This window comes from Alosa pseudoharengus, unplaced genomic scaffold (genome assembly GCF_046254945.1).
Source record: "Alosa pseudoharengus isolate Yale_2024_CS ecotype anadromous, Long Island Sound unplaced genomic scaffold, YU_APseudo_1.1 YU_APseudo_1.1_scf_3, whole genome shotgun sequence".
Taxonomy (NCBI): Eukaryota; Metazoa; Chordata; class Actinopteri; order Clupeiformes; family Clupeidae; genus Alosa; species Alosa pseudoharengus.
The window spans coordinates 31,161,017-31,184,217 of record NW_027468718.1 but is presented as its reverse complement, the minus strand read 5'-3'; the positions used below and the strand labels follow the sequence as shown (position 1 = coordinate 31,184,217).

The following is a 23,201-nucleotide window of genomic DNA, read 5'->3' as shown; positions in this document are numbered from 1 at the left end:
CCCTCCCATCGGTGACAGGGTTAGTGGTTAGCGGTGTTTCTGTCGGCTCGTTTTATGGTGCCGGTGACAGAATCATCTGACAGTGGTGTGCACACCCTGACTACCTGAGCAGAAGCCAGTCACCCTCGTCTGTGTGTCTCTCTTCTTTTTACGATGGCACTGAATGGGCTGGCTCCCGGGGTGGCCTGGAGGACTGAGGTGCCTATCAGCCGTATCTCCCCCCCGACACGCGGCCCTGACAGGAGGTTATGGCTAATCGATGGCGAGGCCGACAAGCATAAACTGGCTAAGCGCTGAACTGTGGCCCTGGGCTGTCACCGGTCGGGTGGGGGTGGTGTTGGGGTGGGGTGGGGTTGAAGATAGACGATGAACCCCTGGGAGACAGTTGCTGCCTGAGCGACTCGTGTTTAGGGGTCGACACAACCACAAGCGCACAGAGGGATGCACATAAATAGACATACAAACAGACACGCACACAAAAATGTATACATACATATACAAATAGGTTCATGTCGACAACATATAAAATAAGCTTCATCTGTGCCAACTGTGGGTGACCACCAGGCACTGATGTTTGCTCGCTGTATTAATGGATGCAGACAAAAGCCTGAAGGCTTTCTAGCCAAAAGAAAAACAATAAGGAAACAATATTTCAAAGGGAAAAAAACAGCAGCACTGGACTGTAAAATGTTGTTGCTTGTGTTGAATACAAATCTGAAACACTAGTGAATCACTAGTGACTACAGCAATACAAACATTCCACCAACGACCATGTTCTGTCCTAAGGCAATGCTATTTCAAAGTGCCAGCATGTGATTTCCATTCATCACATCATGAAACTGTTCAGGGCCATGTTTGTGATGTTTTTATGAATGTACAAACGAGACAAAAAAGAACATTTGTTTGTTTGTCTGTGTCTGCGTGTGTTGACTAAATTATTTTCACTGTGCTTTAAATTTTCTTTTAATATGCCTCAAATAAGAGTCATATATCTCTCCTCCACTATCCCTCTGTCTCTGTCTCTACCTCTCTAACTCTCTCTCTCTCCTTTTCTCCATCTCTCCCTCTCCGTATCTCTGTATCCCTCTCTCTCTCTCAGTCACCCTTTCTCTGTTTCTCCCTCTCCCTCTCTGTCTCTCTTTCTCCATCTCTCTGTCTCTCCCCATCTCTTCTCACCATCGGTCTCGCAGGCGGCCGAGCCGTCGTTGGGGCAGTTGCGCGTCTCCACCTTGCGCTTGCCCAGCTGCAGCTCGTGCGGGTCGGCCAGCGCGGCGCGGCACGTGTAGCGGAGACGCTGCTCCTGTCGCGCGCCGCCCACCGTCACGTTCACCGGCATCCACGGCGTCCACGGCGTGTTCCGCCGCACCTCCGGGCACGCGTCCAGGTTACAGGCTTTATACTCCTGCAGCCAGGGGAGAGCGGAGAGAGAGAGAGAGAGAGAGAGAGAGAGAGAGAGAGATAGAGAGAGAGAGAGAGAGAGAACGGGGGAAGGTTGAAGTAAGGTGAGGAGAGGTGTGGAGAGAAGAAGAAATGAGATGAGAGAGGAGAGAAGAGAGAGGAGAGGAGAGGAGGTTGTTCAATTGGATTACATTTTATGGCTAGACCAGGTTTGCATGCGTTCCATTCTCATCTTTTCGCTGCTGTTTGTCTGCTCAGTGCGTTTCGTTTCGGATTTCAATTCACCTTCAATTCAATCGCCCCCACTCCCTCTCCCATCCATCATCCGTTTACAGCCGTCATGTCATCACACCTGTTCAGCTGTACGTGAGCCATGACTCCTTCCTCCCTCCCCACACCTACCCCCCCCCCCCCCCCCACCCCCTTCATGCCCGCCTGCCGCCCCCTGCAGTGTCTGCACATGACCGTGTTTGCCTCCTTTCCTCAGCGGCTCAATGGGGCTGGAGAGGGGGCTGCCAAATGAGACACTTCATTTGGAGTTTTAATAACGTTAATTAAAATCTGCCGAGTGAGTCTGGGTCATTAAGTGCAATGGAGTGGCTGCTAAAAAGCCCCGTGTGGAGGGGGAGAGGAGCGGAGAGATGCAATAGCGTGGCTGGGGTGAGCGCGGCTCGCGGAGGAGTCCAACGTACCCCCTCACTGCTCTGGAAGTAGGGGCAGGAATGGTCAACTGTTCCACTTTGCCGCACACAGAAATGTCACCCCTGAACTTTGGAAAAGCGGAGCCATCCATATAACTTCACTGTGCTCTACCAGTTGGTGCTTTTAAAAGCCAGACAGCCACAGAATTTATGTTTCTTTACTGAATGATGAATGGGTTCACGTTTCGTCCTACTTTAGTTCCCCATCGTGCCTCATATACATTATCCTCTTAAAGCATGTTTTTCTATTACAGGCTATCCAGCTTATAAACCGCGGTGATGCTTATTTTTCCCACCAATGGATTTTTTGATGTATGCCTTTCATTCATGTTTCCTTATTATTATCACTCTGTTTTGTTCCTTGCTTTCTTGTCCACATTGTGGTCATCATTCTGATTCTTACCAGGGCACAGCCGGGGCAGCTGTTGCCGTTCTCACAGGTGCGCACGCGGGACTGGACCCCGCCTCCACACTCCGCGCTGCACTTGGTCCACGAGCCCCACGACGACCAAAAGACGGGCTGAGGACACGTCACCTTCTCATTACAGAACCTGCCACAAAGGAACAATGAACAAAGAACCCGCATTGGACACAAAACATGATTCTGGAAGATCAATTAGCACACTACATCATCCAGAAGTGTTCATAAGAACTTTAAGCTTTACAGACAATATAAAGGTGAGGTAAAGGTGGTATACAGGGTAATGATTTTTAGCAAAGGTCCAGGGCATTGTAGGCAATGTTGCCAAGCGATATTATTCAAACAATTTCCCACTGATACTGGGCAACAATTGTTATATGGAGAGCTTTGAACTTCAAAGGTTCAAAAGGCTATCAAATGTATCATCACCTTTCCATCAACATCCATACATCAACATCCATACATCAACATCCATACATCAAACATCCATACATCAAACATCCATACATCAAACATCCATACATCAAACATCCATACATCAAACATCATACCCCTGATGTCCTGGATCCATTCAGCATATAAATTAAGATCTGCCCCAACACTGATCAGACGACAGCTTTGAACTTTGACCTTGGTCTCTCACCTCTGTTCTCTGGCCTGTCCGACACACACTCGTCCTCCGTGTCGGGGCGCAGGGTTGTTACACGAGCGCTGGCGCACCTCGAAGCCGATCTCGCACGTGGTGCTGCACTGGCCCCAGGACGACCAGGGAGTCCAGCCTCCGTTCCTGTGGCGGACGATCGAGAAAAATCATTTACATTCGCTGTGACCACACGGGACTGCAAGAGGCCCTGCCATTCTAGCCCCAGAATTTATTCTCCAGTCCACAGACGCAGAGAGTTGTTGTTTGGCGACACCAGATGCTAAAAAAAGTCGGAGCTAATTTGTCACTAGTGTGCCGCAAAAAGCCGCAACGGTGACGACAGGAGTTTGATGTGGCAACATATTCCCTCAATTTGCTTGAGTGCTTTTCCTCCTGTAGAGCACCTCTCATGATTTAATTGCCACTTCGTCCAACAACACAATCCAATTTCGCCATGTTGGATTTAATCTTGCATGCGCTCGCAGCAAAGCTGCACTCTTGTTTTTGTGCTGCTTGGACACAAAGTCAACCAAGTCTTTATAAATGGACTGTTTGTGCTTGGCTCCTAACAAAAACAGAAAAAAAGAGGGAACCTTTAATGATTAAGCGCTGTGGTTTGACCGAGCTCCAATCCAATGAATAATAAGGCGCCCCACAGAGTTCTCCCACTCTTTGATGCCGTCTAGTGAATAGCGGCGTCAATATCTGGTCTATTTGAAGATAATGACATGGAGAGTATGATATTTGACAGGTGGGAGTGCATCTGTATAGTGAAACAGCAATTCTCTTGGGTCTCTGAGTGGTAATAATGCTTGTGAGACTTCTCTCTCAGAATGGGGCTACTGTACCTGGAGCAGTTGGACACCTCGATGGTGGGGCCCTGGCAGTTTTTGCCCCCGCAGCGGGGCGGGGGGCTGTCGCACGTCCTGGAGCGGCACAGGCAGGCGCTGGAGCCGTCGCCGTCGGTATGGCTACAGGGTTGCCATGGCGCCCAGGGCCCAAAGACGCCATTAGTGGTCTGGTTCTGAAGCTGCGATACATAGAATGAGGACGACACGTTTGGGAATACATCAAGCACAAGACGGACCACGGAACACTGAGAACACTGCAAGAACATGACGGATCGGGGAATGACACGTCTCAAGACACCTTAAAAACGACACCGATCATAAGGCAAAGCACAGCAGTCTCTCACACACACACACACAACACTGTTTTGACATGGTACATGACAAGCTTCTCACATGACAGATCATTAAACTGCACAGGACTGTCCCTTGAGGGGGGTGGAAGGACTGGGCATACTTCAGGATGGCAGTCATCCATATGGCACTCAAGGACCACTGGGACAAGGAGAGAGGAGGAGGAGGAGGAGAGAGGAGGAGAGGGGAGAGAGATGGAGGAAAGAGGAGGAGGAGAGAGATGGAGGAAGAGGAGAGAGGAGGAGGAAGAGGAGAGATGGAGGAGGAGGAAGAGGAGAGAGGAGAGAGATGGAGGAGGAGGAGAGAGGAGGAGGAAGAGGAAAGAGGAGAGAGATGGAGTTGGATGAGGAGGAGAGAGAGGAGACTGGGCATGCTTCAGGATGGCAGTCATCCATACGGCACTCAGGGACCACTGGGACAAGGAGAGAGGAGGAGGAAGAGGAAAAGGAGAAGGAAGAGGAGAGAGGAGGAGGTAGAGGATAGAGGAGGAGGAGAGAGGAGAGAGATGGAGGAGGAGGAGGAGGAGAGAGAGGAGAGGAGAGAGATGGAGGAGGAGGAGAGAGGGGAGAGGAAAGAGGAGGAGGAGAGAGAGGAGGAGGAAGAGGAGAGAGAAGGAGGGCTGGTGGTGCTTACAGGACAGGCTGTGATGTTCTGGCTCCACTTGCTCATGTCGGAGCTGTCCTCGATGGTGGTGCAGCGCCGCTGCTTCTGGTCCCAGCCGCAGTAGGGGTCTCGCGCATCCAGACACGTCCTGCAGCAGGAGGAGGAGAAGTTTAGAACAATCACACTTATGCCCCCAATCCCCCCCCCACTCCCCATCCCTCCTTCTTTTCTGTTTGTTTAAACTGAATAAAAACACTCACACGCACACATGCACACACACACGCACGCACGCACGCACGCACACACACGCGCGCGCTCTTGCCTCAGGGTTCCCCAATTCTTATGATCCAAAACTACAAAGCCGACGGGGAGGAGAGGTAAACAAATCTGCATGTAATCCCTCCCTCTCCACCCCCCCTCCTCCCCCTGCTGCCTCCCTCCCTCCCTCTCCCATCCTCCTCCCAGTGCCACCCACAACGCAGCATGACGAAACGCCGATTAAATATTTGTAAGCTACCACTTAAAAAAAAAAGGGAGAAAAAAAAACTGTAGCTTAACGAGCAGTAATTAAATCTAAACCCACTAATGAAGCTAAGCTGATCTGGGAGAGCCCTGAGAATGTACTGGGCGGAGAGGTGCGGTAAACTACTAAGACCATGTGCCACCACCGCCACCACCACCACCTGCCAGGCCACCCTCCTAGCGTCCAGCCTTGCGTTCGCTCCACAGGCTCTTATGTTTGGCACAGGCCTGCTGACCGGTTTGTTTGTGTGGGAGTGCTGGCCGTCCAGCCCTGGGGTTGAGGAAACACAAGTGGTGTTGATACAAGCCCCCGTGCCAAGACTAAATCTTGTTAGCTGGGGGCTTGGGGGAAGCTGATCAGGGGGAGCGGAATGCAACCACTTTATGAGGCGTAAATGGGTTATGGGCCATTGTCAGGGCCAGGAAAATAACTTTTAATAAGAGCCTGTTGTTTCTATTTTCACTTCTTGTAATGTAATGCATTTCAGCATCTTTTCTAGGCCTACTGGAAGTTTGCTAACAACATTGTGACAGAAATGTATCTTTGGAGTACATGGTTAGACCTGAAACCCTCCGACATATGACTGGCAATCCATCATGACAACCGTCAACTGACAAGTCAACAAGGCTGAAAAACTGAAAAATGTTACAATTTTACATGTACACTGTATATTTTCTGTCACGCCAGCCTTGGGGGGTCAAAATGTTTTTGTTCCTCAGGAGCCTGTATACTTGGGTCTTACACCGCTCCGACACCTTTCTAAACAAAAGCCTCTTTCAAGTCATTTACCTTTCAGGAGGAGTCCCAAGTGCCTTCCCACACACACACACACGCTATGCCCTGCTAACACCTCCACCCCGCTGAGCACCTCATTCTGTCATACTGGCATCGGTGTACACAGGATCCCACTCAGACACACTACCATGGTGTCGTTAGCCTCCTGCGGTCTCTAGTGATCATCCCCAGCGGTAATTGCGTGTGCATAGCCAGCTAGCGGGGAGTGGAGAGGACCAGCAAAAACCCCAATGATGGGGCAATCAAAATCTGGGCTCGGCTCCACATCTTAGCTGGGGGCTGGACGGTGCGCGGGACCTAATAACAACCTCCAGGGCCCTCGGCAGGCCGGGGTGAGGAGGGCGGGAGGGACATAAATCAGCTGCTGGACCTGTCGCCTTCGGAGCAGATTTGGAGCACCAAAAAAACACCCCCAACCAAAAACAAAACAAATCCCACTCCTGGAACAGCATTGAACTTCCATTTTAAGCGTCGTTTTTAAGACTCATGACTCAATGCCAATTTTTGAGTGGAATGTCACAACTGTTCATATCTTCACACTCACTCCTATAATGTCTTGGTAATACCTGTTCAAAATGGACTCTTCTCTCCTCAGCATTTGTACAGCTGCGTACAGCATGTACATGATAATTAGTGCTGGAAAGTTGAATTGGTAATTGGCTTAATTGGTGACTTTGTTAACTTGAGGCAACGGGATAAACTATGCAACTGGTAAAGAAGAGATCTAGAGGCCAATTAGCTTTGGTCATCCCCAAGGTCCAGATTCCAGAGCCCGGAGGCTTCTCACCCTCGAGCCAAATCCATTTACACTGGAAAACACTCCCCTGCTCCTGCCCACATTAATTAAAGCAGAAAAAAGCCCTCCCCTAAAATAAAACCACTTGCGCTGAAAGCCAGCCACCCGTCTAAGCCCTTAAGACTGCGGATCGGCGAGAAATGCTGAGCTGACTGTTTGACGAGAACACAGCAGCACAGCACGTTGGGCTTTCTTCTAATTTCACTGACAAGCGCTTACCACGCACGCACACACACACAAAAAAACACCAGCTGAGGGGCACTGCCAAGTCCGCCTGCCTGAGCGCCCGGGCCAGACTCGTGCCAGCCTCCCCTGTGATCGCTCTGTGACGGAGACGAGCGAGGAGAGCTCGGGGGATGCTGACGCTGTGCGCCCGTGCTGCGCCTGCTGTCTATTGAGTGGCCATTAGCGGGGAGATTTACAGCCGGGCCCCCGGGGCAGAGGAGGAGAATTACCTCCTCCTTGACCTGACGGAGGCACAAAAGTCTCCAATCACAATCACAACAGCCACCCCCACAAAACAAATCCACCTCCACCGGCAGCAGCACCACCACCACCACCACCACATCACGTGCATCAATGCGCAGACCTGTGAAATGCCTGCCATCGTAAAGAATGGGAATATATAGAGCAGGCACATCTCGCTGAAGAGTTACGTCTCTTTCTCTAGTGTGTGGGTGACAGTGGAGGTGATTGGGGTGAAGAGAAATACCGGGGGAGGATGTTTGTGGGTCTGTGAGTGAGTGAGTGATTGTGTTTGTGTTTGTGTGTGTGAGCCTAGGTTGTGGGCAACGTGTGACCACAACGTTGTATAATTCAACAGCCCCTCTTCTTCCTGATAGCCCACTATATCAAAGGCGCGGAACCACAAAGAACGGGCCTATTAAATTTTTAAAGAGCGCACGTGGTAAAAATAAACCAACACATAAAACAATGTGGCTGACGGCGGACAGCACGTGATAAATCTCGTCCCCGATCTCCTCAGCCCTAATGGACATTTTAAAGGGAGTGGGAGGGCAGTAAAACTGCGGTCCCCTTCTTTACAGGCTTGTTAAAAGTAGGATATGAAGGCAAACAGTTATTAGTATGCCTTCAACTGCAAATCATGACCTCATCAGTGTAAATATAAGCGAGGAGCTGAGGGTCCACGGAAGGGGGGAGGGGGGGGCAGTAAACTAGGCAGAGTCCAGTGCAGTAGAGGCTATCCCCTGAGGGCATTCAACAGCTAGGCAGGAGCTCCTCTGGAGAGTGTGGGCTTTCAGCAGCATACATATAGGACTGGCTGGCTGGCTGGCTGAATGACTGACTGACTGACTGACTGACTGACTGGCTAGCCGGCTGGCAGAAGTAATATCTCCCGAGAGAAGATTCATTCATTGATTGATTGTGTTGCTGTGAGGGTTTCCATTCAGAATATAAATGACGGGGAATGGAGTGGCTTTGAGGTGGAGAGCAGCTTGGCAGGAGGCCCTTGGGAGCAGACACACACACACATCCACACCAGCGAATCTCTGTTGTCTACACACTCTCTCTCATACACACACACACGCTCCCAGAAATTTGCCCTCTGCCATCTCAATTTGGGATTTGAAAAAAAAAAAAAAAAAAAAAGCTTCATGCGTGGTATTGATTTTTCTTGGAGACATCTGTATGTATTTGGCTTGACCATCATGACTAAGAAAATGACAAATCTTTATGATCCGTGAGCCGCCTCGACATCATGGATTTATATCGTGGGTTTCGTTTCATCATGTGTGGTTCATTAAGGAAAGCAGACGCACGCATAGGTGAACTCTCACTAAGAGTTCACCTAAGCGTGTGTGTGTGTGTGTGTGTGTGTGTGTGTATGTGTCTGTCTGCGTGTGTCTGTCTGTGTGTGTGTGTGTGTATATGTGTGTCTGTGTGTGTCTGTGTGTGTGTGTGTGTGTGTGTGTGTGTGTGTGTGTGTGTGTGTGTGTGTGTGTGTGTGTGTGTGTGTGTGTGTGTGTGTGTCTGTCTGTGTGTGTGTGTGTGTGTGTGCTCACGCATGTGAGTGTGTGCCTTGCAATCTCAATTTCTTCTTCCTCCGATAGCAGAGAGAATGTGGAATGATCAAAGGATAGGTATAGCCAGTCTGTTCTGTCATGCTCTAGCCACCAGTGGATGGGAATCAAAATTGGAGTTTGTCAGACCGGAGTTCAGGCTGGAGGGCAGTTGAGATGTTATTACCTGCTTGAGAGAGAGAGAGAGAGATGGAGAGAGAGAGAGAGAGAGAGAGAGATATGGAGGGAGGGAAAGACAGTGAAAGAGAGCGATAGAGAGATGGAGGGAGGGAAAGACAGTGAAAGAGAGGGAGGGATGGAGGGATATGAGGTAGAAGAGAAAGAGTTCCAATATTGGAAGGCTGCCAGGGGAGAGCTGTTAAAACCCAAACATGCCGCAGCAGTAATAAATACTTTCACTTTTTGATTACTTTTTTCTTTCCTCCTGCTCTCATCTTCCCTAAGTCTCCCCATCCTTCACTCTTTCCCTCTCTCTTTCTCTCCCTCTCTCTCCCCCACTCCCTCATGTGTTCGAGGGAGCACTCAGACAGAGCTGCGGGCTCTTAACTGCTGTGTGTTTTAGCGCCCTGCTGATGAGCTGGCGGCAGCAACAAGCCATAAATTGTGTCTGCGGAAGAGGGCTGCCTCCCCGGGGCTGCGGAGCACTCCAGGCGCAGCACACAAGGCATGACCCTCCCCATCCTCCACTGCCCAGAAAAAGGCGCAGCTTGACCACAGTACCAGCGGTCGATGTACGATTACGCACAATTCGGACCGGCTGTGCTTTTCCAGCTGGTTTTGGAGAAGGGGGGAGGGGGGGGGGGGGCAGATTAATTCCCCATAACTGTGGCTGCACCACAGATGACCACAGCTGACCATGAAGGTCTGCATGTTGAGAAGCTCTCCCGTCCATTCCCCTCATTGTCTCTTTCCCACTCTCACACCTGCGGCGTGTTGACTCAACTGAAATGTTGCATCACAAATGTAAACACGCCTGCGGGCGGTTGGGGACACTGCGGAGGGCAGCGCGGGGTTCCCACAGCACCGCCGACACGAGAGCTCGTTTTCCCCTCGTGTGGGACCGAGGGCTCGGAGGACTCCAACTCCAACCACATCTGAAGCAGCGGGACCACCAGCTCACCGCAACCCCTCCAACCTCTACCCACCTTCCAAAACAACCCCGGGGGAGCTCAGCTGTGAAAACCATCTGTGGTTTCCTGGCAGTGCTACTCGAGGGCCCCTTCTCATGTCCCGGCCGAACCTCTGCGGTCGAACCCTCACGTAGGCTTTCCACAGCTGAAGTCCCTCTCTGGTGGACGTGCGGTGACCCTTTCCAGGGCCAAGCCATAATTAACCAAACGCTGTGACCACTAGTCCTCAAGATAATTCACTGGAGAAAGAGGACTGAGAAACTGAGCTTTCATCGCGTGCAGTGTAAACAGAACCTTCAGGTTCCATCTCGAGTCCCAATGGCGTAATCAAGCTCAACATACCTTTGCTTTTTGTTCCCAGGCTGTTTTACAAACAGGCTGTTCCATTCTAATAACAGCAATCAACTAAACGACTAGAGAATTATTGCTGTGTACATCCATGAAGTAAACTCGGAGGTGACGTAATGAGTTAAATCTCTTATAATTAGGCCCTCAGGTACAACACTGGAAGATCCAGCTAGAAGTGTCAACTCAGATTCAAAGGAGCATCACCAGCAGTGAGACTGAGAGGAGACCGCAACATCTGCTTCATACTTTCAGTCTGGATGATTCCTCTCTGTCTGTCGGTCTCTCTCTCTCTCTGTAAGCCCCTTTGCCAGCAACCTCTCCCCCTTTCCCTCACCTATGCTGTCCTAGCGTGCGGTGAAGTTGATTGATCTCCCACGGCCGCTGCGCTCATATGCTATTGCAGCCAAACAAACGGACTAAATGAGTTTCTTAACAGGGAGGGAGAGGAAGGAGAGGAGGGAGCGGGAGTGAGGCTGGGGCTGGAGCAAGTTGGCAGGAAGTGGTGGTTTGGGGGGAGGTCAAATGTAATTACCTACTGCAACTCAGAGAGACTGGCACCTACACACACAGGCCACTTTGCATGAGGCCATTAATAAGCGCTTCTCTAGGGTGTGTGTGTGTGTGTGTGTGTGTGTGTGTGTGTGTGTGTAGGGTGTGTGTGTGTGTGTGGGGGGGGGTGGCGTGTGGTGCTGAGATCAACAGAAGGTGCTGTCCGAGGCTGGCCATTTATCTGCGAGGCAAAATGGAGGCGGACACGAATGGATTGGAGTGGGGCTTGCGGTCGCTGGCACAGCCAATTTTGTTTATGCCATGAGCAATGGTGTGGGCTGAGATCATTTCTCCCAATGAGTTTGACTGCAGGATGCTCGAGCCAGACAAGATTTGGTTAATTAATGACGGTGGGAAATGGATGTGAATTGGTACGACAATAACACATATAGGCTTAGGGGCGTCTCATTCTCAATGAGTCACTGAAAAGAGCTCTGAAAGTGACATTGGCTATTTCTGGCCAACTAAACAAGCTGCGGAAGAAACTCGCAAGCACACATGTGTGTGCGTCCGTCTTCCAACACAGTATAACAACTCGTCAGGGGGGACCCAACACATGAATCGCCCATAATGTACGTGGCCCAGTGAAAGACCATTTGTGTGGGGGGCCACGCCACACACGTAGAAGACATACAGTGACTGCCTCCGCATCCATCCAGCCGAGCGATATTCATTACTAATGCAGACGGCCGCACAATGCAGCGTTTGTGTGCTCGGCCGGTGGACAAATGTTCTACAGCCTCTGTGCTAGCACGTTCCGCTCCGCACTCAATGGGCTACATTCTACCATACTTTTTTCTAACAAAAATCCACACCATCAGTCACATGTACAGAAACACCATAAAAGCTCTACTACCCCCCACAACCCCCCCACTGCACCCCCCCCCCCCCCCCCCCATCTCATCTCATCATGGGGTCTGCCGGAATCTGGGAAGTAATTAGTGTGGCCACAATGAGCTAGACTGGGAGCAGCCTTCGCTAGCCGTGGCCTCCGATTGCCTGCCCGCCTGTCCCCAGAGATGATTAGTCGGACAAATAGCCCCCTTTAGCTCCGCTGGCCGGTGTGTATTCATAGAACCGTGGGCTCCTCTATCAAAAGCAGACTGAATGGAGCAGAATGGGAGATAAGCGCCAGTAACAAGATTTATATAACCTGAAGGAAATACGGCTTTGTGATAAAAAAAAAAACAGAATGATATAAGGGCAATATAAAAGCTACATGATTACCTTTGAGACTGTACATTACATGGCTTAAGAGCACAATCCATAACCCTAAGGTATACAACCACACAATGCTTTAGCACATTACACAAATTATGAGCTTTGACAGAGACACATTCATCTGAGGCCTAAAGCAGATGTTTATGATTCTGATAAATAACAACGGCATTTCTGTAAGTAGGGCTCGGCGAGGCTGTGACATAACTCTTACATTTCTCTTTGAAAAGAGCATTCGCTGTGAGTTTCATGATAACAAACTTACAGGAGGACAGAACGCCACTTGAAGTGTGTGTGTGTGTGTGTGTGTGTGTGTGTGTGTGTATGTATGTGTTGTATGGTTTTCACACAGAGCGGAGAGCAGCTGAGCGGTGGTCGGCCGGTGGAAATCAAAGGCAGGGGATTAGGAGCGTTCCGTCTCTTTCAGCTGGCCTACCCTCGGAGCCGGTGTCATTAGTCCACCCTGCTGGCTTTTAAATAGGGCTGGCTCCAACCACTTCCGCTCCCTAGCTCTCACTCCCTCCCTCTCTCTTTCTTTCTTTCACCCCCTCTCTCTCTTTCCCGCCTACTCTCTGCCTCCCTCCCTTTCTCTCGTCTATCTTTATCGCTCTCTCTCTTCTTCTCTCTCTCACTCACTCACTCTCTCTCTCTCCTCCTCTTGCTCACCCTCTTCCTCCTCACATCTCTCTGTCTTTCTTTCTCTTTCCATGCCACTCACATCTCACCCACACACCTGGTTTGGTATGCAAACGCTTTCACCATTCTGCCTCTTTCATTTCTTTGTGTGTGTGTGTGTGTGTGTGTGTGTGTGTGTGAATGCATAGTGTTTTAAAATAAAGGTTGACATCAAAAAGCTGACTCATCACACACTAGGACTCATGTACACAATCGCCTAACCTGCACATAAATGCATTTAAGCTGCATGCAAGTTGCAAGTCCACACACACACTCTCTCTCTCTCTCTCTCACTCTCTCACTCTCTCACTCTCTCACTCTCTCTCTCTTGCGCACACACACGCAAACACACACAGACACACATACACACTCTCTCTCTCTCACACTCTCACTTGCGCACACACACGCAGACACACACACACAGACAGATTCCAAACAGTCTTTCACCCTTCATGCACGCACACACACAGCTGACAAAGCATCCTTCAGCGACCCCACAGCCAAATTGAGCCTGACTGTCGTCATTGCCTTACCCCTGCAGAGGGGACACGCTGGGAATGAATACATTGATAAAAACACACTAGGTCTGTCATGCTGGCACAGGTAGAGCTACCCCCCCCCTTTCCCTCTCTTGCTCCATCATTCTCTCTGTCTCTCTCTCTCTCTCTCTCTCTCTCCGCTCCTCTCCCCTCTTTCTATCTCTCTCGCTGTCATTCTCGCTGACCTTCTCTCTCTCTCCCTCTTTCCAGAAAAGGGGATTTTCAGACCAATAACAGACCCGGCGCATCATTCCGCTGATACCAGCGATACAGAGCTCATAGCCGCACAATGATGGCGGCCGGGCGAGCAATTCATGCACTTCAAACCGAATCTGTGTCAAGGAGAGCGCTCACAAGGCGGAGAGCTCGGCAGCGTCTCAGCGTGTGTCTCGGCCTCCGAGGCTCACGGTTCAACTGCTCATTCCGCATGTCAATGTCAGCATTACTGTCTTGATTCTCCGAATCGAGGGGTGAACCGAAAGCCGAATATTTCTTTTGCTGAACTGCTGAAATGAATTTAGATCGTTTGAAGGAGCCTTTTAATTCTGGTTGTCAGGAGGTCCTATTTATGGTCAGGAAGGTCCTTATTCTATTTTTTTCAAAGCATTGATGTGTCTCTATGTTCTCTATCTAGAGACACTCTATCCCCCTTTAAACTGCCATGCCAATAAAGCATATTGACTGGACAGGTCCACTGTGTGACTCACTGCTGGTTCTGGTAGGCGGAGCATCTGGCCAGGGGGATCTTCAGCACTTTGTTCCTCAGGCCCACAAACAGCATGCGGTCGCCATGGAGAATCTGCAGGCTCAGGATTGGCTCGCGGAGGCCTCGGGGCTGCAACTGCATCTCCTCCAGGTAACAGCCCTGCAGACTCTTATTGGTCGTGGCCAGGGCCTTTAATATGGTCCCATACTCTGTGAACAAGAGTTATAAATGGGAAGATTCAGGAGACGGTATCAGTTAGTCAGTACTCATTTGAATACCTTTGTATGCTTTCCAATTGTTATGTTCACCTTCCATTAATTTCCAACATGCTCAAACTAAAATTATCTTCCACACAAACTATTTATAACATATTAACACATTCATAAGCAACACGTATGGGCCAAACGTGGGCTGTCCCAGTGTTCGCCATGAGTAGCCGCCGGCGTACCCGTGCCGATGTACATGACATGGTGCAGGGTGTCCTGGCCCTGCACGATGTCCACCACCAGCTTGGAGAAGCGCACGTCGTCCTGCCAGACGAGTGGGTCCACGGAGACGGGCTGCACCACGTCGTTCATGAGGAAGAGCCGCTGGGCGTCCTGCAGACTGCGCTCCGTCAGGCCCTCGTTAGGACCATCGTCCTCGATGGTGCCACACTGGGTCAACACAAATCATGCAGCCTCTTAGAACGCACTTCAACAATTATGTTACTCAGCCATATGACTACTAGGTTGCAACCATATAGGTATGTGATTTAGTCCTGAACAGACCGACAGTCCGAACAATAAAAAAAAACAATTAATGGTACTCCCAAATATGGTTGTTGAAAAACAGACAGTACCATATAGGAGGATACACACATTACACAGTCCCTTTGGTGCATATAAATACTCAATTCAATGACGGCTCGGAGCTTATTTTCCTCACTTTCCCAGTTTCTCTATCCCTCTGTGGGTGTTGTGTATCGTCACGCACTGCCTTCCAACAGAACAGGCTTCATTATGTTGTGCCTCCACCGTCAAACCAATCAGCATTTCCCAGTCAGGTAAAACATATCAACCTATATTATGTGGCTTATAGTATGATGCAGAACATAGCACAGATAGATACCACGGCTAATTTCACAGACTGAACAGGATCCACCCCCTACTGCTCAGCAAATTACACAATCCCACTGTGTTATCAGTGCCGACACAAAGCTAGCCTTTGTGCTCTAATCCTTGAGTAATACTCTCTATACTTAATCATTCTGTTGAAGATGTGACCAAATGACTAGAGACGCTGTGAGTGGGGCATTCATTTCAATATTTTACACCCTTCTGAGGACGTGCCTTCAGCCTTCAGTGACATTTACAAGAACAAAAAGTGTGTGTGTGAAGGTGAATCCAAGACAGAAGGACAGAGAGAGAGAGAGAGAGCGAGAGCAGGTCCCCAGGTGAGCTCTCTCACCTGGAAGTTGGGGTTGGGGTTGGGCGTGGGAAGCCAGGTGGAGCGGGGGTTCTCCTGGGAGCGGAACGGCCCGTTGAAGGCCCGAGTGATGGCGCTGAGGTTGAACGCACAAACCGCAGATGCAGCAATGCTATTCCTGTACACAGCACACACACACACACACACACACACACACAAAGACAGAGAGACAAAGACAGAGTTGGTGTGATATCAAACAATGTCCAAAGTGTCCAAGAGATATAGAAGAGCCTTGTGTAAATACATGAAAGGCATAGCCATAAACAACTCCCCTCTTTGGAGCCCCATAATGCTGGAGGGTAAATGAGGCGGAATACTGGAAAAGTCTCACTAGGCCTCTAATTTAGCATGGCTATATGGGTCGCCCTCGCTGCTAGGCCTAATGATGCAGCAACCCGGCTACTGCTAGAGCAAGGAGATGGCAGCCGGGAGGCACAGATACCCAAGCAGTAAAATATCCTTTAAACCCATACATTACACTTACATTATATTACACACAGATGCACAGGGCAGATACACAAGGCAAGATGCACTGAACATATCCATGCACACACATACCCGCTGCAGGCTGTGCTCACACACATGCATACACACAATATAACCTCACACACACACACACACAATATTACCTCTCACACACACAGACACACACACACACACACAATATAATGCATACACAATATAACCTCACACACAAACACACACACCCATACACACAAGCATTCTGAATCCAAATAAGTTAAGAGGCCAGAGCATTGCACATGCTGCTTGTTGTCAGCAGTGTTATCCCAACCATCTACAGGTTCCCAGGGCATACAGCCCTTGTTTGGCTGTAATGAGGTTTTAAATGCAGTCCTGCACAGGCTCCGGTCATCGCTATAGGGCACACAGAATTGCACACACATTACGCCCAAAAAAGGGCCCCTAATGCAGTTTTCAGCAATGCTGGACTCGCCCAATTGTATCTACAATCCACAAAACATCAGAAAACAACACATTAAGAGCACACTGAAAGCATGGCCCCAAACACAGTTAACCAAACAAACATCAAGTCTAAACTATACCGGGACTAAAACTTGTGTCTTAGGATATTTATTTATATAGCCAGAAAGAAGTGTGATAGCCAAATTTGTAAATAAAAAATAAAAAAAGATTTTTATAAAAAAAGAAATGTAATAAAGGCTACACATTGCGTCAAATGTCTCCCTTTGATACAGACAAGCCTCAAGCAGTGTGGTGACAATCTCACATCTGTACTCTATACTAATGAAATTCATTACTGTTGTTTTCATAGCTGGAAATCTGTGGAGAATTCTAGTGGCTTGTTCTGATTGATGACCTATCCAATGTTAGTGATGCATCTGCTGCCACAGCGCCGAATCAATGGAGGACCAGTAGCCATCATTACAGAGTGCATTCACATTTCATCCAGCACTGCAAGTCACTCCCCACCACACAGAAATGACCAAATTACCAATGCCTCTTTTGCTGAATGATGAATTTGCTAATCAGACATTACAACTTGTTTATTGACTGCAGTTAGATGAATTCGTTATGCACGGAATGAACATTTTCCATTAATTTCAGAAGTAAAAAAACAACAACAAAAAACGAGCAGTCCAAGGATGGTGGTCTCCGGAGCTTTGAGGCATTGTTCGATGATTTGCTATGGAGGTGCCAGCAGGCTCGGTGGATTACAGGTCTGTTTGATGTCGTCATTCAGGTCCCTTTGTCTTGCCACCGTGGCTTGAATGCAGGGAGCGCTATTTAGTGAAACAAAGAGGCGGGCCTATTAGCGGTGCGCACCGCGCCTCATACACTTCCATTAGCAGTGTGCATGGCGCCTCACATAGTTCCATTCCTTTCTGCCGACACGCGTCCCGCTCACGCAGAGGTGAGCACACACAGCTGGGCCTAGCAGAGAAAAAATGTGCCTTATAATGGTTTCCAACGAACAAACACTCCTCACAATAGCAAACGACTCTGGTGTCACAAAGCTGTTTCAAGTTCAACTTGCTTTGTTTTTCTGGCCCATAAGTTTGGACAAGTTGATTTAAAGTTTGGCCGGCCGTAGCGCCATGCCATGCTTCATTTCACTTTGAGACTGACCCCAACATCGGTGGCGCCAAAACAGAAACATCTTTTGCCGCTAATGCTACAAAGTGCTAACGCCCAAAAGTAATCTTGCCTCTCCATATGGGAGACATATGGCTGAACAGAAGATGTCGAAACTCATGCGCGCCGCCAGTGGTGACAAATTACCCCGTGCCACTTGGGATCAGATTCACGAGATGTGTGTATACAGGACGAAAGCCGCTTGTGCATAAATAAATCCTGTGTGTCATCCGATGCGTGAACAAAGACAAATACAGGCGAAACAGCGTCATTGCTGACCAAAAGCCGATTAGAGGACCAGCTTGAAACCGAAAACTGTTACGGGGGAAACGATTATAATTTAAACAGGTGGTTTGTGTTGAGAGCCGAGCCAGAGGCCGCGGGCGCTAACGGAACAGAGCCGAACGGCTCCCGGCGAAGCAGCGGGTACCAGTCTTTACTCGTGGAGCGCGCATGGCGCCGAGCCAGCTACAGGAGCTCAGGGCTGACCACAGACAAATGAGCTCCAATAACTACAGCAGGGGCCTCAGCCACCAGCGCCTTACCACAGCCCCAGACAGATGGGGCCTGTGGCAGGGAGAGAGAGCCCAAGGAAGGTGGAGAGGGAGAGGATGGTGGGGTAAGCCAACAGTAGCAGCATGCAGACTCCACAACCTGGGGCAGGGGCTTCTTCTTCCGCCATGCGCGCCATCACAGGGCTCTGAGGCAGGCAAGGGGGAGGGCCACGGTGGGACGGCAGTTTTGTGGACGGAGGCAGGGGGCCGCTTGGCCAGTGCCGAGAGGCGGGATTACGCCGTGAGCAAAGGCTGCTCAGTTTGGGGCATGCTTGGCCATTTGTATCGAGAGCAGGGGAGATACAGACTGTGCTAAGGCTTGCAGGGCTCCATCATGTTCCAGAGAGAGAGAGAGACAACAAACACATGGACACACACCATAGACAAATACACAAAACCACACACACACACACACACACACAGTTACTTCAGCCAGCCACAAACACACATACAGAGACAGACCAGAGAACAGAGAAATACAGAGAAACACACACACACACCCAAACACACTCACACACACACACTTAAAACTTGGCTTTTATTCTTCCATTCTTTCATCTCCAATGTGCGCCCACTGTGCAAAGAAAGACTGCGCTGTCCCCCTGTGCAGATTTACTCAGGCTGCCCTTTGCGTGGTCTCCACAATCGGCCCTAAAAGGCCTCCATCAAACAGAAAAGCCGCTTTTGCTCCGGAGCTGCGGCGTGAGGGATTCTTCTGCCCGTGGTTGTGAAGGGAGCCATCTTTCACAGGCCACAGGCACCGGGAGCCCCACTGCGCACAGGGACAGGCGTGTGTGTTTGAGCGTGTGTTTGCTGTGTCTGATGTGTCTTGGATAAAGTGTGTGTGTGTGTGTGTGTGCAACTGCAAAGTGTGCATGATAAATAAAGTATGATAAATAAAGAGTGTGTGGTGTGTGTGAGCAGAGATAGAGAGAGAGAGAGACAGAGAGAGAGAGAGAGAGAGAGATAGATAGATAGATAGAGAGAGGGTGTGAGAAAGATGAAATGTGTATTAGAAAGAGAGAGATAGAGGGAGAGAATGATCGAGGGAGAGAAAAAAAAACTCCCTCTGCTGGTCTTTTTCCAAGTGAAGGCGGGAGGGAGGGAGGGAGGGAGGGAGGGGGAGAGGGATTAGTTTTAATGCTCCAGTCGGCCTGATTTCCTGCTGGGGAAGTGAGGGGAGTGGTGGGGTGGGGGGCTCAAGTCACCATGGCACCATCATTCAGAACACTGGCAGCCTGTCGCCCATCGTGCTGGGCCACGGCGAACACACCAAATATATGCTCCTACATGGGACTGAGTGCAACTCGTCTGTATGTGTCTCTCTCCATTTCCTCCTCTCAAACCAGACACACAGCTTGAAGGTGTTTATGTGTGTTTGAGGGGGGCATGTCAGTGTGTGTGTGTGTGTGTGTGTGTATAAGAGAAAGAGAAAAGACAGACAGCAATGTGTGTGTGTGTGTGTATGTTTGTACAAGGGCCAGACAGACTGGGGAATGGGAGTGTGAATGGGAGTGTGAGGCCATTGTGTCCACAGGTGTCTGAGGCCATGCTTGTACAACAGAGAGCGAGCGAGAGAGAGAGAGAGGAAGAGAGAGAGAGCACAGCTGAGGGAGGAGGGGCAAACTAATGGAGCAGACTGATGGGCCTTCCAAGCATGGACACGCACGCACACACACACACACACACACACACACACACACACACACACACACACACACACACACACACACACACACACACACACACACACACACACACACACACACACACACACACACACACACACACACACACACACATACACACACTTGCATTCTCTTACACAGACAATAAGGCTTCATGCTGACTGTATACATGATCTAACTGAGGCGGTTGATGCGATGGTGATGCAATGAGGTCATGTCATCACTATCCCTTCCTTGCCACAACATGCTTGCAGGCGCATGCGCACACACACACACACACACACACACACATACACACACACACACAGACACACACACACACACACACATACATATATACAGAGTGTGTCGTTTCTGGACTACTAGCTTTCCTGAAAGAGGCTGTCTTTGCTTTGGCCCATGGAGACGTGTACCAGCCTGAGAAGCACAGAAAAAAAAGCCTCCATCACCTCCCACTGCGGACTGACCCCCCTCCAGCACACTCCAGCTCCACACACACCATACTGACCACTCACATCTCTCGGTCTCTCTCCATATCGCTCACCCACCCTCCTTTTATGAAGCTCTGCTTTATTTCCACTTGGTTAGTGTATACAGAGAAGGCACTGCAATAAATGGGGTACTATGAATTAAGTATGAGTTCTTATAAGAAGGAGTTTTGTCAAAAAAACTCCTCAGTGTCCACACAAACACACACACCCTCACCCTTTTTCTCCCTCTCCCTTTCTCTAATGCACATAGTCACACACAGGTGCTCTAAAGCTGCTGGACTACACTGTTTTTTTCCCCCTCCAACTCTCAATAGGATTATGGAGCCCCAAAAAAACAATACACCTCACCAAAAAAAGCCCGAAAAAGAAAGTCAAGGAGTGAAAACTACATTAACTCGGACGTTTCAACTTTTTTTTTTTTTTTTGCTGCTTTTACCTGCACCACAGCAGAAAACCAAAGCGTCCACTCAGCAGAGGCGTAGCTGCAGGGACCCACTACCCCACTCCCCACTCCCCCCTACTCCAGCACCAGCCTCTCAGCTCCGGCCTCGGCCTGAGCTCAGCTCCAGCACGGCAGAGCTCCATAAATATTTTCGCTGCATTAGCCGAGTTAGCGTCGCGTGAGTCCGGGGGGGGGAGGGGGTTGGGGGGTTGAGGCAGCACACACAATCTATTGTTTCTAGGGCTGTTTTGGGGGGGATATTTGGTAGGGGAAACAGCACAGCAATGTATCATCTATCCGAATCAATGCAGCAGCACAGACTGAGCTGAGAGGAGAACTCACACACACACACACACACAAACATACCGTGTCTTATGTGTGTGTGCGTATGAGCAGGTGATGGTTATTACACATGCTAGCACAAGCACAGGCATCTGCAGCGCCTCATTGCAGGAGCCCGCAGATCCCACACTAGCCCCAGCGCCTGACTGACAGGGGGCGAGGAGGCTATTTCAGGGTGCATTTCGTCCTAATGTGTTCTGGGCCAATGTCTGGTTTGTTTGGATGATAATGAGTTTAGGCATGCTGTGAGCATCCCCTCCACCTCCATGCTTGCCTCCTATGGATAACACACAGTCTTCCAAGTCACAGTCATGACAGATCCTCCTCCTGCCCTCTCGACCCCCCCCCCCCCCCATAAAAAATAATCTACAATGATAACCGGTTCCACATGACTAATGCGGCAGACTGACATGCTGTTAACTATGAAGGTATATTGGGTGCAAAAGTGGCGAGCACATTTAACTGCAGATTTTGCATGTGCACACTAAAGTCGTAAATGTGTAACAGTAAAGTTGAAGTTGTACATATTTTTTTATATCTTGTTAACACAAAATAGGGGCTACGGGTTCACAAATCCTTTTTACAGGTACACAAATCCTTTTTACAGGTACACAAATCCTATCCTGTGAGTCACAACTTTCAAGAGTCACGCACTCGACACTTTTGCTCCAATCGTTGCAGCGCAGTAGGTGCCTATGTTTAGCTTAGTTTACCTGCTTGCTAAATCCTCCAGTGCCAGATCAAGCTAGCTATCGCTAGATAAATAACTAGTTTAGAAGTACAGAAATATAACACTGCCCGTCCAAAATCGTTAGGACACAATCTGACACAATCGTTCTGCAATTTTCGAACAGCTGACTTGTATCTTGCACGAAGACTATTGGATAGTGCAAGGCAAGTTAGCAATTGTTTGCTGTGCAGACATTATGAATAATAAGGTCGTAGAACTTAACACCGCACACCGCAACATTTTTTTCCTCGCTTTGTGCAAAGAAAAACTATAAATCGTGTGTCCTTCATTGATAAGGAAACATGCTGAGGTTACTTACTTTATGAGCAGGCAATGGTAGTCTGAGCGTGATCCAGGATCCAGATCCGGCCGCCTTGTTTTCTCGATCGATTGCTCGACGTGCACACATACAAATCTTTTTGCACCTATTATATCACCTAGCTAGGAGCAAAAGTCACTCGTCACTCGTAGAAGCAGATTCGAGCACTTGTATCAATTGACTTATAGTCGTGCAAGAAAATCAAAGCGATCTGTAGAATTTTATTAATGAGAAATTATTTCACAGATGCACAACTTCGGATGCATTAGTTCACATTTGGGTTTACAAATGCACGAATGTTGTGCATGTTCTCAGATTATGAAACACGGATGTGCAAATGTGTTTCGCACCTACTGCGCTGCAACGATTGGAGCAAAAGTGTCGAGTGCGTGACTCTTGAAAGTTGTGACTCACAGGATAGGATTTGTGTACCTGTAAAAAGGATTTGTGTACCTGTAAAAAGGATTTGTGAACCCGTAGCCCCTATTTTGTGTTAACAAGATATAAAAAAATATGTACCACTTCAACTTTACTGTTACACATTTACGACTTTAGTGTGCACATGCAAAATCTGCAGTTAAATGTGCTCGCCACTTTTGCACCCAATATACCTTCATAGTTAACAAGCCTCCTCTCCATACCTGTCAACACTAGGGGTGTCACGATTCTCCAAATCCTCGATTCGATGTAATTTTCGATTTTAAAGTCACGATTCGATTCGATTTTCGATCTTTTTTAAATATTACTATTAATGCATTCCTTAT

At 49.1% G+C, this 23,201-nt stretch overlaps 1 protein-coding gene across 4 annotated transcripts in view; it reads right to left on the bottom strand.

The window, feature by feature from the left end:
* Nucleotides 1-23,201, bottom strand: part of sema5ba (sema domain, seven thrombospondin repeats (type 1 and type 1-like), transmembrane domain (TM) and short cytoplasmic domain, (semaphorin) 5Ba) — a 118,879-nt gene that overhangs the window by 13,547 nt on the left and 82,131 nt on the right. For all 4 annotated transcript variants that reach the window (XM_076264023.1, XM_076264026.1, XM_076264024.1 and 1 more), the window contains 8 exons: nucleotides 15,739-15,874; nucleotides 14,738-14,945; nucleotides 14,291-14,498; nucleotides 4,999-5,116; nucleotides 4,012-4,193; nucleotides 3,164-3,307; nucleotides 2,503-2,650; nucleotides 1,177-1,402 (listed from right to left, as the gene is read on the bottom strand). In XM_076264023.1, coding sequence (XP_076120138.1) covers nucleotides 1,177-1,402; nucleotides 2,503-2,650; nucleotides 3,164-3,307; nucleotides 4,012-4,193; nucleotides 4,999-5,116; nucleotides 14,291-14,498; nucleotides 14,738-14,945; nucleotides 15,739-15,874 — 1,370 coding nt within the window. The remainder of the gene's footprint in view (nucleotides 1-1,176; nucleotides 1,403-2,502; nucleotides 2,651-3,163; nucleotides 3,308-4,011; nucleotides 4,194-4,998; nucleotides 5,117-14,290; nucleotides 14,499-14,737; nucleotides 14,946-15,738; nucleotides 15,875-23,201) is intronic.